Genomic DNA, 13,324 nt, shown 5'->3' on the forward strand with positions numbered 1-13,324 from the left:
TTTAAACATCTTGTCACGTGTCATTGGGTTATTGAAAAGTCCGTTTCATCTTCCAACTTGGGCCATTCTGTTTATCTTAAAATTAGCCAAAAAGTAAGACTATACTGTTTTATACATTAAACCCTCCTCTTAAAGATTCAATAGTTTAAATGGGGAATAAGCAGAATATGTGTGCATAAAATGTGTTATAAAAAAGTTGACTATAAAGACAAATATTACACTGAAGCAAAAGCTTAAGGAAACCTGTCCTTCTTTATTATTGTTTATATTATGACTGTTTGCTTATAAATATACTTTCATAATGGAACGGTTTCTGTTCCAATGTGCAAGCAGTGTGTCAATATGGAACCTTGATGGAGTTTGTACAGCCACTTATCATTTAGTGTGCCGTTAATTATTCTCGGTGGTATTTTTGTATTTTATCTGCATTTCTAGTCTCTTGTGTTTCTGGGCAGAGGAAAATAAAACAAATGACTGATCTCATTCCCTCCTCCTGATTTCCTGACCCCTCCCCCCCTAAGTGTTCCTACGGGATAGAATCTCTTCCATACACCATTTTCCAGTATTCTAAAAGACACTGCCCAATCTACAGATACAAACCAACAAATACAAAACGATCCTTTTAAAAACACAAATGTTTGCAAAAAAATACTTAACATTTAAATCCCATTTACATGCTTGAACTCACAGAATAACCAATTCAAAAAATGCATTGTTTTGTTTATGTTTCTAATTAAGCAATCCGATAATATCATTACATGTAATTATGAATACCTGCTGCTTAAGAGTTGATTTCTCCATCATCCAATGTATACTCACCTGTTTCTTTTTTTGTTAATAGATGCAAACATAATATGGGAGGCGGGTGGTGCATCCTAAAAAATGCAAAACGTAGAAGGATGGGATGGTGCACATGTTTTATGGGGTGGGTGAGAAGGTACATTTGTTTTTGTACGCATGATTAAGAAGTACTCAGTCTGAGACAAGGCATCCGGAAATCCTGGCAAGTGTAGAAAAGAATGTAGGCATTCGGAGATTGGATCAAGTAGCTGGGGATGTCGGAGACAATCTCATCATCAAACCTGTGCCAGCGCTGAGTCACAGCATTCTTGCAGTAGGCAGTGTAGTGCCCATTGTCCAAATCGCCACTGTGGTTCTGAAAAATCCATATTTGTACATATGAGTTAATGCTGGGGGGAGGGGGGGGCAGCCTGGTTCCTACAGTAACGTTATAAATCTATGATTTATTCTTAACAGATTTGAATGGGTTGGAAGATATATTTACATCACCTTTGCAAAGTTGTGGTGGTGGTGATGGGGACAGTAATTATGAAGAGAGTAAAGGTTTAAGTCTGATCACGCAAATAAAACCATTACTGCCGACATTGAAAGAGACACTGGGGTTAATAAAAAGAAGAATTGCACAAGAATCAATTAACATATACAACATATATTTTTTAAGTACATGAGCATTGTGATTTGACATTTAATTTCCCTGCTATAGGTTACTCACCACTACTGCGTAAAGATAGTATCTTGACTGACTTGATGGGGATGATGATAAATAAGGGGACAGATCTAGGTTTTCCAATGAAAAGCTGACATCGGTCCGCAGTTTCCTTTTCTTGAGTCCTTCAACTTCAAATCTAGAATAAATATCTTTAATTAATTATATGTCTGTTTCCCATGTGTTACTATTTGTTCTGACTCTACAAAGCATCATGCTTTGTTGGCCATGTAGAGCAAAACTGAAACACTTCTTCTCATAAGTAAAACGTAATAAACCATTTAATTTGTGCCTTGGTTTTTTGATGAAGTTGGGCACTAATCAGGATTTTTTGTTTATATAAAAAGATCCTTAAGCTTCCAAATAGAACAAAACAACCGTTTTCGAGATATAACATTAACAGAAAAGATTAATGTTGTCTAATCCAGCATTCTGTCATTGACATTAAAAAGGTAGTTCCCATTGATAAAAATTAACACCCTTCTTAGACTAACAGATGGTGGGTCAGATTTTAAAGCATTTGCCGTCATACAGATTTCAATCTTGTGAAATGTGTGAATTACACAGTTAAAAAGAAAAGACATAATCCAGACTATACTAAAAACATATATGCACGATGTGAGTAAGGATCCATGACATCTAAGGTGTTCATTCAAATCTCTAAGGTTCCAATTCCCCATACAGGATCTGCATACTATATCTTCTATTTCCTTTTTCATGAACAGTATCCTTTGCTGAGCTGCAATGTTTGACTTGTCAGTTTTTCACACCCTTGTTCTTTTATTCTTTCCCTAATCAAGGAATAAATATATTTACCGTTTTAAATGCAAGATGAGAATTTCAGGTGCTTTGGAAATGCTGGTCAAAACAGCAGTATCTCGCTTTATCCCGCAACTGGTGCAAAGAATCTGGTTATTGCGTGTTAAGGTGTTTTGCTGAAAAAAAAGCTCAAGGCAGTCCTGCAGTTCAAAGGAAACAGAAAGATGTGTAAGAAGAACATTTCCAGTGAGGTGCTCAAGGATTAATCATAGCTGGTGCAATATCTAGTACACCCTGATATCAGTTTGTATCAGATGGAGATGACGTATTTTAACGGAAGTGGCATGTTTAATGATTGTGTTTGAAGGAGAGGTGAGGGTGTTGCTCCCAGTATTGTAACCTCACACATTCACTCCACCTAGCAATCTGGTTTCTCACTGCTGTAATTAGGGTTTGGCTCTGCTCTCTGTAATTGGCTGGAATGGTTGTTTTGACTAAAGACAAGTAATGATGGGGGGAGGAATTCCATCTTTTGTTTTGACCCACCCTGTTTAGGAGCTGGTACAGTTTTTAACTAATTCTAAATAGAAAAGTATGTTATGTAGGGACTTCCTTGAGGTCACGCATGTTTAAATCAGCACTCCTCATTCTCATGACTGAAATATAATTTCTCTTTCATCCTTACTCTTATATATAAAAAAAAAAAGCTCAGTTGGGTTTATGGAAAAATAATCAGCAATGTGTTCAAAGCAATGTTGAGTCATTCCAGATTTTAAGATCTTAATAAGATGCACATTGATTGACTCAATTCTCTATTAAAAATCTCAATCATTCAAGTAATGCTAAATGAATACCCACGTCTAACTAAGAAGTCATAATGTTTTTTAAACCCCAAACCTTCCACAGCTGTAAATTAGACCCTGGCATTATAGGCAAAGCAGGGAATCAGACTTGTTCCCAGTACAGAACGCCACCTTGTTTTTATCAATTTCTTTACCAGAAGAGAACATCTATAGGCTCCAGGAGGAATGGGCAAGGACAGAATGGTGAAGACCTCATTGGTGCGCGTTTGATTGTCACACTGGAGACACAGCGTGACATAGCAGAGCTGCCCTTCAAAAAGATGAGTGATGATGGAGGTCTCGCTCGAGTGACCACAGGATTTACCAGCTTCCTGCCTCTTCAGGCTTCCTATGGGCTGCTTTCTCACAGTGGTCTGCAGTAACGAGAAACACACAGGACTTTCAAATCAATTGTCCTCCTGACCAGTGAAGAAGAAATGAGGATTGCATGTTCAATTTAAATGTGCTGCTGCAACTAGGGTTACTATATGACTCCATATACACTGAACAGTGTGGTCTTTTCAATTCAAATTGTAATGCATTCTGGTACATTTGACCTGTCTCAGGTATCTTTCACAGCTGGACTACACTTACCTGAATGCATTGAGGTGTGAGTTGAAAAGCCTGAACTGTCCTAGTGTACAGGGAATCATATGGTAACCCTAGCTGCAACCCATAAACTAGTTAGGAGGATCAAAGATAAATGGCGACCTGTCAAACCAATCACCTATTTTTATCTGATGAACCTAAGCAACGGATGCTAACAAGCTACTGAACCCTGGAGGCAAGGGCTAGGACTGGGAAGTAGTCTCCACTGGACTTGCTAGGTGCCTGAATAGTTATGCATCATGTTTCCAGCCATAAGTTAGGGCAAGTGAGATTCAAATCCCACTTGAGTGGCTGGACTAACACTCCAAACATCAATGCTATTTGTATCATAATGGATTTCTGCCTTTGTCACAAAAGATTTTTAGATAGTTTGACAGTGGATATAGAACAATTCATGCATGGTAACAGAGGGAGTCTACTAAATGAATGGTGTTTAAATGACACCATCTTAATTTGATGATCCCAGGTGAGTTAATGTCAATTATGTGCTCCTGCAAACAACCTGTTTGTTGATTAGTGGAACAAACATTGTACATACATTTGAGAATGACTAGTATTACTCTTACCCATAATCATCTAGTTTAGCAGAATAAGTGGCTAGTGCTGCAGCATCTGAACTGGTAAAGGCACTTTGTGTTTTGAAAGAGCCACTGGCTGGTAGCAAACCACACAAGTATTGGAGATCAACCTCCTAGCCAAAGAGCCATCAAAACAAGAAATGCTGCAGTGTCCCACAAACATATTACATTGTATACTGAAATGGGATTTATTGGTGACTGTTTACTGCATATAAGACTGGAAAAACAAATCTATCAGAGGAGGTACTTTACCTAAGATCAGATGATAGGTCAGTATTGGAATTTGGATCATTGGCATCAGATCAGTGTACTTACTTTTTTCAGATCCTCATGCAGTCCATTGAACAGGTAAAGCAGAAGCTCCTGTGCATCCTGTTGAGTATTGCTGGCAAACTGAGGGTGCAGAGATCCAATGACAGTCCTTATTTCCACAGGAGATATGTGCTCATATTCACCTGTCCACATTTCTGTCAGAAGACTAATGAACGCACAGACAACATCACGCCTGTGTCTACAAGCAACACAAAGAAAGCACTTAGCAAAATGAACGTGGTTCAGAGGGATCCTTTTAGCTTACTGTAAACTACATTACAAATGTAATCCATAACTATAAAACAACTACTGCCGAATTTTGAAATACTACAAGAAACGTAATAAATCCAAAATGACAAAGGTTTTCGACCAAAAGCCTTTTGCAATGTCGAAGGTTTCTTTTAATGTTTCTACAAACTGAGGATACAGTGAGGAAAAACACTAGCCTTTCACCTGGGTTTAAATCCCCTCCTCTACCTGCCCCTCTCTCTTTCCAAGTTTTGTAAGGAAGGTCACACAGCTTCCGGGCTGTAGCCAGTACTATTATCATGGACAATCAATACCACAGTCACTAAAATACACAAAAAAAGAGAAATCAAGAAAGCTTGATTTTGTTTCTGGGTACCAACCTGGCTAAATCTTTCTGGTTTACACTGGATAAAAGGTATTCAACTAGGCTTGCAGTGCTGGAAAGACACTGCAGCACAGCATTCATGTAGCAGGAGTTTTCCAAGTTAATCAACCCCGTAAGGCTGGGGAAAGGCCTCCTTCCCTGTTTGGGGCTGGAAACATCTCTTTCAAAAGAGCTGCTGTTCTCTAAAGCTCTACATTCTTCACTGCACAAAAATAAAAGACAATTACAGAAAAAAGATGAAACTACATTAAGGAACAGAATCGTTATGACACAAATGTACAAATCTGAACCAAAATAGCCCAGTTTCAGTAGGCGCCCCAGCAATAAGCAGAATAAAAAGTTGCTTGGAATCAGTATTTGTTACCATTTTTTGTTCCTGGTAAGTTTATTCCTTTTTTTTGCTTAGACACCTCAAAACATTGTTTATCCCATATTTAAAATGACATCTTAAATAGCGCATTTGAATATTTTTCTTGGGATACTTTTTACATTTGTTGGAAAAACAATAAAATAAGGGGGTTTAACCCTTAGAAGTCCATTTATTCAGCGCCTGTCATGTGCATCAGGTCCAATTTATTTTCACACATGCTATTTATTTTACATGTGTGTTTTAATTTTTTATTCCCCCCCCCCCCCCCCCCCCCCCCCCCCCCCCCCCCCCCCCCCCCCCCCCCAGAGTAAAACAGGTTTAAAAGGCATTGAATCACAAAAGGACACTCAGTACTGCATCTCCAGCCAAGCCCCACCCCTTGTTCGCTGTATTTTTCACATATCTCTTTATAGACGTGCATACTGATAAATCCTCTCCTGATCACTCGTTTTATCACCAAACTCCTCAATAATGCAATCCAAGTCATTATTTTATTACTATAACATCTCAAAAAGCTCTGGAAATATTTGATATTCTTTGAGCGCTGGATGCAGAAGCAGCTACCTTCTTTGTTTGTGTCTGTGTATCTCTGTGATGCTTCGGGCTATTAGAAACACCCTTTTTTTCGGCTTCTATTGGTCTCACTCTGTATTGGAAGGTTTTCTCGGCTTTTTCCAGAAAAAAAAAAAAAAAACGACTAGAGACCTGTGCTTGATGTCTTTCTGATGATGTCGGACAGGATCAGACATTGGACTGGAAAGGGAAAATTGTAATGTCGGACCTGGTCCAACACAGGACCGCAAAGTGTTAAGCTTCTATGTTGCTTAGGGACAAAATAACACTTACATTAAGTATAAAAGACAAAAATAATTGTAGGTTTCCATGAAGTTTTGTTCTTTTTCAACCAAATAAATGGGTCCAAACACAACTGGTGATATCAGGGCCAGAAAAGGTCTGTTCAGACATGTTTGTTACACCTCCTTGTTAGGGGCTGGTTATCAATCTGTATTTCCTTTTAGTTACTGCCATCTATAAAACCATGCAATATACTTAAATAATTTCTTTATGGTGGTAAAGATTTTTGAGAGAGCTACAGAACATTATACTATTGTTTTGCTTAATATGGAAATTATATCTAGTTATATTTAGAACAACATATGATTGATTTAACATTGTAGATCACACATTTTCTTTTTATAGTTAAAACATACGAGAGAAGTGGAAATAGATCACTTGTTTGAACTATATTCATGGATTGTATTCTACATTGTCAGGGCAGTGGAGTCAGCCTTTGTTTGTATCTGATGACCCAGACAACTGTATCTTGGCATTTTGCTAATTTAAAATGGCAAATTCTGTTGCAGTAATTTGATTCAAAACAAGGGCAATCATACCAATAATTCCTAAAATCTTCTGTCTAATTCTGAGGTTAGTCTCCAAGTTCTGCTACAGGTTGTTACAGCATGTACACATTGTTTCTTTGTCTGGAATTAAATGCTCCACAATACCTACACATCAATCCAATCCTAACCTTAAATTACAATTTCACCCCAAACCTTTTTGGTCATAAAGGACCACCATATGAAGAGGGAGCCTGTATATTATATTACTTGTACAATGACAATGGAAAGTAATTGAAGTCTTTAAGAACACTATGGAGATGTAATATATTACATCAAACAACATGTTCAATGTTAGCAGCAAATATAGAAGTAATTCTACAGCAATAGCAAAAAAAACATCTACCATAAATACATTTTAAAATTACAATACATCAAACACACTAACAGAATAAAAAAAAGCCATGCACATACCTTCCACTGGAATCCTCCATTAAGTTTTATCCTTTTTAAAATGTATTATTTTCATGTTTTAACTTGAAATTGTCTCATGAGCTCATCATACAAATCTCTGACCTCACAGACGATTATGACATCATCAATGGTATGTATTTACTACAGTATACCAAGCAGTAGATACTGGGACTGCACGTATGATCAGCTAAAGTTGAGGATTTCACAAACTATACAGGTTTGCCCCCCCAAAGAGATTTTGTTCCAATATTTATTTTTCCGTAAAATAAACATTTTAGATTAAGTGTTTTTATTTACCACTATAAGACATCCCACAAAGAATTTAACATAGCAATGCCTTTTTATCTGTGATTATTCTTGTGTTACTGAATTATCAGTACTAAAAGGCTTCTTCCCAACACTTCTAATTATATTCTCAGCAATTTCCACTTTGTATAATAAAGCTATTGTTAGAAATATCAAACTGTTTCCCAAATTACAGAAGTAAAACTTAGACAAAACGACAGGAATGTTTGTACCACCATTTTAAATCGCTTACCTGTGCCCTGTGAGGGTCTTCTCCTTGAAAAAGAAACCTTTACATCTCCTTAAGGACATCTCTCTTTTATAATATTAGAACCGTCACCAGCACACCATGTGAACCACATACAACAGAACTCAGTATTACACAAGTCTTGGTTTACATTCCAAAGAGTTCTAAGAATAGAATACATTTAATACCAGTATTCCTTTCTTACAATTTGAAACAAGCTGTGCTCAATAACTGCTAGTAAATGCTTGAAAAGGCTCTTCGCTTGTGTAGGCTTATTCATTTGCCATCACGCCACCCATGCTGTTTGTTTCGAAGTGAAACAGACAATAACCTTTCATTCATATTCTCAGAACGACTCAACCCCCACCCCTCTTAGATAATTAAAACTAACATTTTTGCATTTAATTTGTTTCCTAAACGTGCAGCGAATTCAGATGGATTTTCTATATTGAAAACAGGCAATCATTTTGTTTCATATGCATCAATAAAAAATAAAACAAAATTACCAAAAACAGCAATAGAATTTTTTTTTTTATTTTTTATTGTCAAGTATCAAATTCATTTTAAAAAGAAGAAAAAAAAGTGGATTACTATTAAGAAAATCAAGAGAAACAGTTGTGTATATATATAATTATATATAAAACCCTGAACTTGGTGTGCTTTTGTTATGAGCAGGGAATGTTTACTTCAAATAAACTGAATTTGAATTCAACAGAAAATAGGTCTGTTCATAAGCAACATTATTTACAATAGTTACCTTCTGCTACATCTTTACCATCCAATAGGAAAAAAAATACACACAATTATAATATTTAGGTAGCCAGTCAGCAAAGTAGAAACACAAATTACAGAGCAATGACAGCTATCACTGAACATTAAAATCTCCTCCTCCAACATCCAGTGAATGAGTTCACTTTAAGTATTTGCAGTCTGCTGTAGAGATATTTATTCAGGTTTTTTTTTTTTTTTTTACTCAGTTACCTTGCTGAATTACTCTACCTGACAGAAAGCTCAAGAAATGCATTCCTGAATTATAAATGCCTAGAGAATGGGGTTCTTGTTTCTTTTCGTGTTCGCATTGCAGGTTTAAATGCAAACAGTCATCCTAAGAACCGCGTCCCAGATTAAAATGTAGGAATTATTTCTAACTTTCAGGAAGCAACCATCCTACATCACAACACAGTTCTGCTTCTTAGTGATTTTAGAGACGATTTCTCCACGGCTGGCTTTCTGAACCGCATCAAGGATCTAAAACAAAGAAGAAAGTGCAAAGCAGATTAAAGTCTAACAAATTATTAGTGTTCTCTTGATAAAAGTCCAAAGACCCTGTTAAATTGTACTCACTCAGACCACTTTACATACTGCTTTTTACAATATCACATAATCACCACCTAATTACCTGTGCCACTGAATCTTTAATGGCATTTAAACTACAGCAAAACAAGCACTGTAATTTGATCTTGAGAGTTTGTTGTAAAAGTTTGCTATTCTTTTTTTTTGTTCACTGGATCCACTTGTTGGAATCACAGTACTACCTTGTTATAGAACTCTGACTCGGGACTCTCACTCAATGAATCCACAGAAATGTAAACATTTGTTTTTTAATCATCCCACTGATGTGCTAGGGAACATGGTGTTCGTGCAGGCAGAGGACATGAAGATTATACTTAAAGGAAGGAATGAACTATACCTAGAGCTGGCATCAAAGATGCAAGTGTTCAACTCAAAAATACAGTAGCCCTAAACACCAAGCAAAGGGCCCCTCCCCTACCCTAGGGATATCAGTCAGCAGGTTTGTTTGGAAAACAATTCTTTACATGCTGAAAACATCTTGCAGCCCCCAGTTTGGGAACCACTTCTCCATCATTAGCTTACATCTTCAGCATAAGGAAAGCCTTTTGTTTCCAACTTGGAGAATATCAACTGGTCACTCACAGTGATCTCAAAGCTGGCTGTGGATGGGAAAAATATATGTATTACAGTTTTGCATTTTGAAACGAACTGAAAAGCTGACTAAGTTTGTGCCCAACAGGTAATTATTCAGAGCGACACCTGTTGCCCCCAGTCATCTAGGTATCTTATCATATTTGAGAAATTCTGCTATTTAAGGGAAGTCATTTTCAGAACACACATTTTTATAACTGGGAGGTATAGTCAATAAATGTAGCCTTACTGCCAGTTAAACCAATAGGAGAAGTATACTGGGAAGAAATATATAAATCGCCACACATCGTCATAGCAACGACCTGTAATAACTGGGTTATTGATTTCACAACCACAGAACAAAAATCCAATGTACCCTCAAGTAAAAGCAACTGAACTAAAGTTATTTACAGTTTAAATCACTTACCAGTATTCTACGTGTACTTTTATCATGACTTCCTGCCACTGTCCTCGCTGCTATCGTCTGGTACTTTGTTTAACTGTGGAGATCCTCTTGCAAGCAGCATATGCCGTTTTATGTTGCAAATTCTGCCGAATCACTTGGAGAGAGAAGCAAATTGTTACCAGGACAGCGTTCAATAGGCAGAGCACCACTGTGTCAAAGGTCAAATACTATGGCAAACCGTTTTAACATTTAATCAGGTATCAGCAATTTTAATACTGATATCAGTAATGTATATTGCTGATATCATCAATTCTATTTTTGATATCAACAATTCTCAATGTTATTTTTTGATATCAAAAATAGAATTGTTGATATCGAAAATACAATTGTGGATATCAAAAATAGAATTGTTGATATCGGAAATACAAATGTTGATATCAAAAACAGAATTGTTGATATAAAAAATAGTACCTTTTATTTTGATATCAGCAATTCTATTTTTGGTATCAAGAACGGTATTTTTTATATCAAAAATAGGGTTTTTGATATCAAGAACGTCATTTTTTCTGATATCAAAAATGCATGCTAACGAATATCCAGATTCAATTTTGGACTTCAAAAACACATACTAATAAGAGACTTCCGGTCGACACATTTATAAGCACATTATCCTGGGTATGACAAGAATGCCATGGCCGACAGTGTTAACAATGTTTCTGCTGCATTAAGGCGCGTTTTTTTCATCTATAGAACGGCCCAAACTGACATGTCTAACAATAACGAAGCATCAGAGTTAGTGACTTTAACACGCGGGTCTTTTCAAAGACGAAGAAAATGAGGTGCACATTGTATAACCTACATATTAAAAAAAAAAAAAACCCGTTCTGCATTCAGAATGCTTTAGCTGAACATTACTACTTCTGTCTTAATCATTTGAAACTATAAATGCCTTGCGAGTTCCAGTCATTTCTGGAGTGCATTTTCTATTAATTGCTCGTCAAATATTGTCCATGTCACGAGGATTCTCAAGACATTTTGCAAAACACAAAACAGACATACAGACCGGGAGTAATTCATCACCTAATTAGTATGCATTTCTGATATCAAGAATTCAAACCGGATGCTCATTAGTATGCATTTTCGATATCAAGAATGGCATTTTTAATATCAATAATTGTATTTGCTATCAAAAATGTGATTACAATACTGATATCAAAAATGCCATTCTTGATATAAAAAATACAATTATTGATATCATTAATGCCATTCGTGATATCAATAATACCATTGTTGATATCAATTGAGCATTAAATATTAAAACGGCTTGCCATAAAATACTTACTTGTCACGGATGTCTCATAAGAGGAGAAACCGGTTACAAAGCTTGTTGTGGCAAGCGAACTGGGAGGAGTAACGGTAGCTCGGTAATTGCACGACCACTCGCCAAACAACAATAATAAAATAAACACATACATAAAAACACCTGTGAACAGTACAGTCCTAAGAGGGTTTCAACCAAGTCAACCAATTAGAAACTCCACTGCATACTCAGGGGTGGAAATATGCCGATATGTTTATGTTTTCTTCTTAGCAACCATAGATGGTAGCTTCTCATGTATTTGGTCTGGACCAACCTACACTCATCCACAGGAGAGAAGGTTGGTGTGAGAAGTGGTGAGGGGAACTCATGTATTTCTATAAAACCGTTTAAAAAGCCTAACTGCCTGAGAGTAGGTAAATTAAGGGCGGACAGGTTAGGCTGTTTTTCTATTTTGTATTTACCATCGCTGTACATGTTTCTGCAGCATAATTACAGATTGTATTTCGTTTCCAATAACAAATGTGTTAGCTGCCACACGGGGACCAATTAGAAGCCATACTACAACAAGGAGCACAATCCAAAAGGGGGTTCACGAGGCAACACAGATACCATGGGCACCGCCACTCGAGTCTTGACTTTCACCAGAATAGATATGGATCAAGCCAAGTAAAACTGAGCAATTAATCTTGAATCTAACTGGCCTGTAGACATTTATCTACGTGTATATCCTATAAAACAATAAGTCACCTATTACATTTAATGTATTTTACTTCAGATATAAATGAAAACAAATCTTATGAGATTGGCATTTTACTGTGTGTGTGTGTGTGTGTGTGTGTGTGTGTAATTATATATATATATATATATATATATATATATATATATATATATATATATATATATATATATATATATATATATATATATATATGATGATGTTGCATTCAATGCTGCAGATCAGCACAGTGGACTGTTATTCATTTAATGATCACAGTCACACTGGGACATGTAGTTCAACTAAAGCCATCTGTTTCCAGCTCTGAGAATGCAGGCTGTTCCTAAACAATGACCTTGAAGTTTTTTGAGAAAAGTAAAATGATCACTTTTTTGGGTTTTGCCAGCAAGACTTTGGCCCCATTTAAAAAGGGCAACTTCACTTCAAACAATTTACTTAAAAGAGGCAAATAACTCCTCCTTGCACAGCAGGAATCGTTCCAAAATATACAGTCCACACCCCTGCCAAGGCTGATGACACTGTTATCAAGCACAGCACCAGTATAATTTGGAAAGTACCACAACATTATTTCCCAGCAAGCATTTGTATAGTTTTACATATGCAAATTACCACAAGTGCAGAAATGTAGAGGAAAACAGCTAAACATATCTTTATGAAACATACACAAACCAGAGTGATAAACTTAAAGCACAGCAAACAGAAAGCAATGCATTAGAGTTGGTGCAATCCAGGTAAAGGGGCTTGCTTTATGTAGGACTTAATGTAAAAGGGACTGAACTATTGTGGATGCTTATCAAGGCAGAGAGCAACAAAGACAAACATGCCAATTATAAAAATCACCACACATCAACACTATTGGTTCAAGATTTGCAGAACAGATAACTCTGGCCATACTTGCACATCCACCAGAACACCACCTGACATATGCATCTCTTGTAAGGGGTATATAGTGCTGCCACTGTAAAATCAGTTACAAAGACT

The 13,324-nt window shown here is 36.6% G+C and overlaps 1 protein-coding gene and 1 long non-coding RNA gene across 2 annotated transcripts; both read right to left on the reverse strand.

Moving 5' to 3' along the window:
* Window positions 1-567: 567 nt before the first annotated feature.
* LOC121298969 (putative ubiquitin carboxyl-terminal hydrolase 50) lies at window positions 568-8,142 on the reverse strand. Its single transcript, XM_041226374.1, has 7 exons — window positions 7,964-8,142; window positions 5,237-5,443; window positions 4,611-4,806; window positions 3,264-3,482; window positions 2,324-2,466; window positions 1,514-1,646; window positions 568-1,156 (listed from the first exon to the last, which is right to left on the reverse strand). The coding sequence occupies exons 1-7, from the start codon at window positions 8,020-8,022 to the stop codon at window positions 962-964; spliced, it is 1,152 nt and encodes a 383-aa protein (XP_041082308.1). The 5' UTR covers window positions 8,023-8,142; the 3' UTR covers window positions 568-961.
* Window positions 8,143-8,571: 429 nt separating this feature from the next.
* LOC121298766 lies at window positions 8,572-10,503 on the reverse strand. Its single transcript, XR_005947322.1, has 3 exons — window positions 10,308-10,503; window positions 9,833-9,909; window positions 8,572-9,205 (listed from the first exon to the last, which is right to left on the reverse strand). It is a non-coding gene; the product is annotated as an uncharacterized LOC121298766 (long non-coding RNA).
* Between the last annotated feature and the right edge of the window lie 2,821 nt (window positions 10,504-13,324).

Source organism: Polyodon spathula, chromosome 24, assembly GCF_017654505.1.
Source record: "Polyodon spathula isolate WHYD16114869_AA chromosome 24, ASM1765450v1, whole genome shotgun sequence".
NCBI lineage: Eukaryota > Metazoa > Chordata > Actinopteri > Acipenseriformes > Polyodontidae > Polyodon > Polyodon spathula.

Coding starts and splice junctions, on each gene's coding strand:
- LOC121298969 (XM_041226374.1), bottom strand. CDS start 8,022: ATGTCCTTAAGGAGATGTAAAGGTTTCTTTTTCAAGGAGAAGACCCTC. Junction 3,483..4,610: donor TGCATGAGGATCTGAAAAAA/GTAAGTACACTG, acceptor TCGTTACTGCAG/ACCACTGTGAGAAAGCAGCC. Junction 1,157..1,513: donor ACTATCTTTACGCAGTAGTG/GTGAGTAACCTA, acceptor TGGATTTTTCAG/AACCACAGTGGCGATTTGGA.